Below are 2,500 nucleotides of genomic sequence, written 5' to 3'. Positions count from 1 at the left end.
CAGTCTGTAAAAAATATACCTCAGATTTCTTGTCAAATCTAGACGTACAGTCGATCTCAAAGCTCTAACCCGTTTTATATGTGCTTTTCGCATTTACACTGAAAACCATTGGCTCTGCCGCCCACTGGCTCTGCCGCCCACTGGCTCTGCCGCCCACTGGCTCTGCCGCCCACTGGCTCTGCCGCCCACTGGCTCTGCCGCCCACTGACTCTGCCGCCCACTGACTCTGCCGCCCACTGACTCTGCCGCCCTCTGACTCTGCCGCCCTCTGACTCTGCCGCCCACTGACTCTGCCGCCCTCTGACTCTGCCGCCCTCTGACTCTGCCGCCCTCTGACTCTGCCGCCCTCTGACTCTGCCGCCCTCTGACTCTGCCGCCCTCTGACTCTGCCGCCCTCTGACTCTGCCGCCCTCTGACTCTGCCGCCCTCTGACTCTGCCGCCCTCTGACTCTGCCGCCCTCTGACTCTGCCGCCCTCTGACTCTGCCGCCCTCTGACTCTGCCGCTCTCTGCCGCCCTCTGACTCTCTGCCGCTCTGCCGCCCTCTGCCGCTCTCTGCCGCCCTCTGACTCTCTGCCGCTCTGCCGCCCTCTGCCGCCCTCTGCCGCACTCTGCCGCACTCTGCCGCCCTCTGGCTCTGCCGCCCTCTGGCTCTGCCGCCCTCTGCCGCTCTGCCGCCCTCTGCCGCTCTGCCGCACTCTGCCGCCCTCTGCCGCCCACTGACTCTGCCGCCCACTGACTCTGCCGCCCACTGACTCTGCCGCCCACTGACTCTGCCGCCCACTGACTCTGCCGCCCACTGACTCTGCCGCCCTCTGCCGCTCTGCCGCTCTGCCGCCCTCTGCCGCTCTGCCGCCCTCTGCCGCTCTGCCGCCCTCTGCCGCCCTCTGCCGCTCTCTGCCGCTCTCTGACTCTCTGCCGCTCTGCCGCCCTCTGCCGCCCTCTGCCGCTCTCTGCCGCCCACTGCCTCTGCCGCCCACTGCCTCTGCCGCCCACTGCCTCTGCCGCCCACTGCCTCTGCCGCCCACTGCCTCTGCCGCCCTCTGCCGCCCACTGGCTCTGGCGCCCACTGCCTCTGCCGCCCTCTGACTCTGCCGCCCTCTGACTCTGCCGCCCTCTGACTCTGCCGCCCTCTGACTCTGCCGCCCTCTGACTCTGCCGCCCTCTGACTCTGCCGCCCTCTGACTCTCTGCCGCCCTCTGACTCTCTGCCGCCCTCTGACTCTGCCGCCCTCTGACTCTCTGCCGCTCTGCCGCCCTCTGACTCTGCCGCCCACTGACTCTGCCGCCCACTGACTCTGCCGCCCTCTGCCGCTCTGCCGCCCTCTGCCGCTCTGCCGCCCTCTGCCGCTCTCTGACTCTGCCGCCCTCTGACTCTGCCGCCCTCTGACTCTGCCGCCCTCTGACTCTCTGCCGCTCTGCCGCCCTCTGCCGCTCTCTGCCGCCCACTGCCTCTGGCGCCCTCTGACTCTGCCGCCCACTGCCTCTGGCGCCCTCTGACTCTGCCGCCCTCTGACTCTGCCGCCCTCTGACTCTGCCGCCCTCTGACTCTGCCGCCCTCTGACTCTGCCGCCCTCTGACTCTGCCGCCCTCTGCCGCTCTGCCGCCCTCTGCCGCCCTCTGCCGCCCTCTGCCGCCCTCTGCCGCCCTCTGAGACTCTGCCGCCCTCTGAGACTCTGCCGCCCTCTGAGACTCTGCCGCCCTCTGAGACTCTGCCGCCCTCTGACTCTGCCGCCCTCTGACTCTGCCGCCCTCTGACTCTGCCGCCCTCTGACTCTGCCGCCCTCTGACTCTGCCGCCCTCTGACTCTGCCGCTCTCTGACTCTGTCGCTCTCTGACTCTGTCGCTCTCTGACTCTGTCGCCTTCTGACTCTGCCGCCCTCTGACTCTGCCGCCCTCTGACTCTGCCGCTCTCTGACTCTGCCGCCCTCTGACTCTGCCGCCCTCTGACTCTGCCGCTCTCTGACTCTGCCGCTCTCTGCCGCCCTCTGACTCTGCCGCTCTCTGACTCTGTCGCCCTCTGACTCTGCCGCCCTCTGACTCTGTCGCTCTCTGACTCTCTGACTCTGTCGCTCTCTGACTCTGCCGCTCTCTGACTCTGCCGCCCTCTGACTCTGCCGCCCTCTGCCGCCCTCTGACTCTGTCGCTCTCTGACTCTGTCGCTCTCTGACTCTGTCGCTCTCTGACTCTGCCACTCAGTGTGTGTAACCCCAGTGACTCCGCCCTCTAATGTCATGTCAGCCAATAGGGTGGCAGCAAACCTGAATGCACAATATGATTGACAGGCAGAGAGTGTTTTAAAACTCACAGTTTTCTGGTGGCGGGAAGGAATCCCACCATCTCCATGGCCAGCTGGAGTCTCTCGAAGTCATGCTTCAGATCTTCCCCCTCCACAGCGAAACAGTCCTGGCCACACACACACACACACACACACACACCTCCGATTAATCACATGATCAAAATAAGCTTTAAATGAAGACATGAATCGTTTGAAAAGCAGCT

The 2,500-nt window shown here is 65.6% G+C and overlaps 1 protein-coding gene across 1 annotated transcript in view; it reads right to left on the bottom strand.

The window, feature by feature from the left end:
• Positions 1-2,500, bottom strand: part of LOC143702917 (unconventional myosin-IXAa-like) — a gene marked incomplete at its 3' end in the record, with an annotated part of 28,764 nt that overhangs the window by 19,306 nt on the left and 6,958 nt on the right. Inside the window, exon 6 of the mRNA XM_077196842.1 lies at positions 2,307-2,404. Within this exon, the coding sequence (XP_077052957.1) occupies positions 2,307-2,404 (98 nt within the window). The remainder of the gene's footprint in view (positions 1-2,306; positions 2,405-2,500) is intronic.

This window comes from Siphateles boraxobius, unplaced genomic scaffold (assembly GCF_051911475.1).
Source record: "Siphateles boraxobius isolate OS27281-9 unplaced genomic scaffold, OSU_SipBor_1 363, whole genome shotgun sequence".
Classification (NCBI taxonomy): domain Eukaryota; kingdom Metazoa; phylum Chordata; class Actinopteri; order Cypriniformes; family Leuciscidae; genus Siphateles; species Siphateles boraxobius.
Note: the sequence above shows the minus strand (reverse complement) of the source record. Positions and strands in the feature narration are given on the sequence as shown.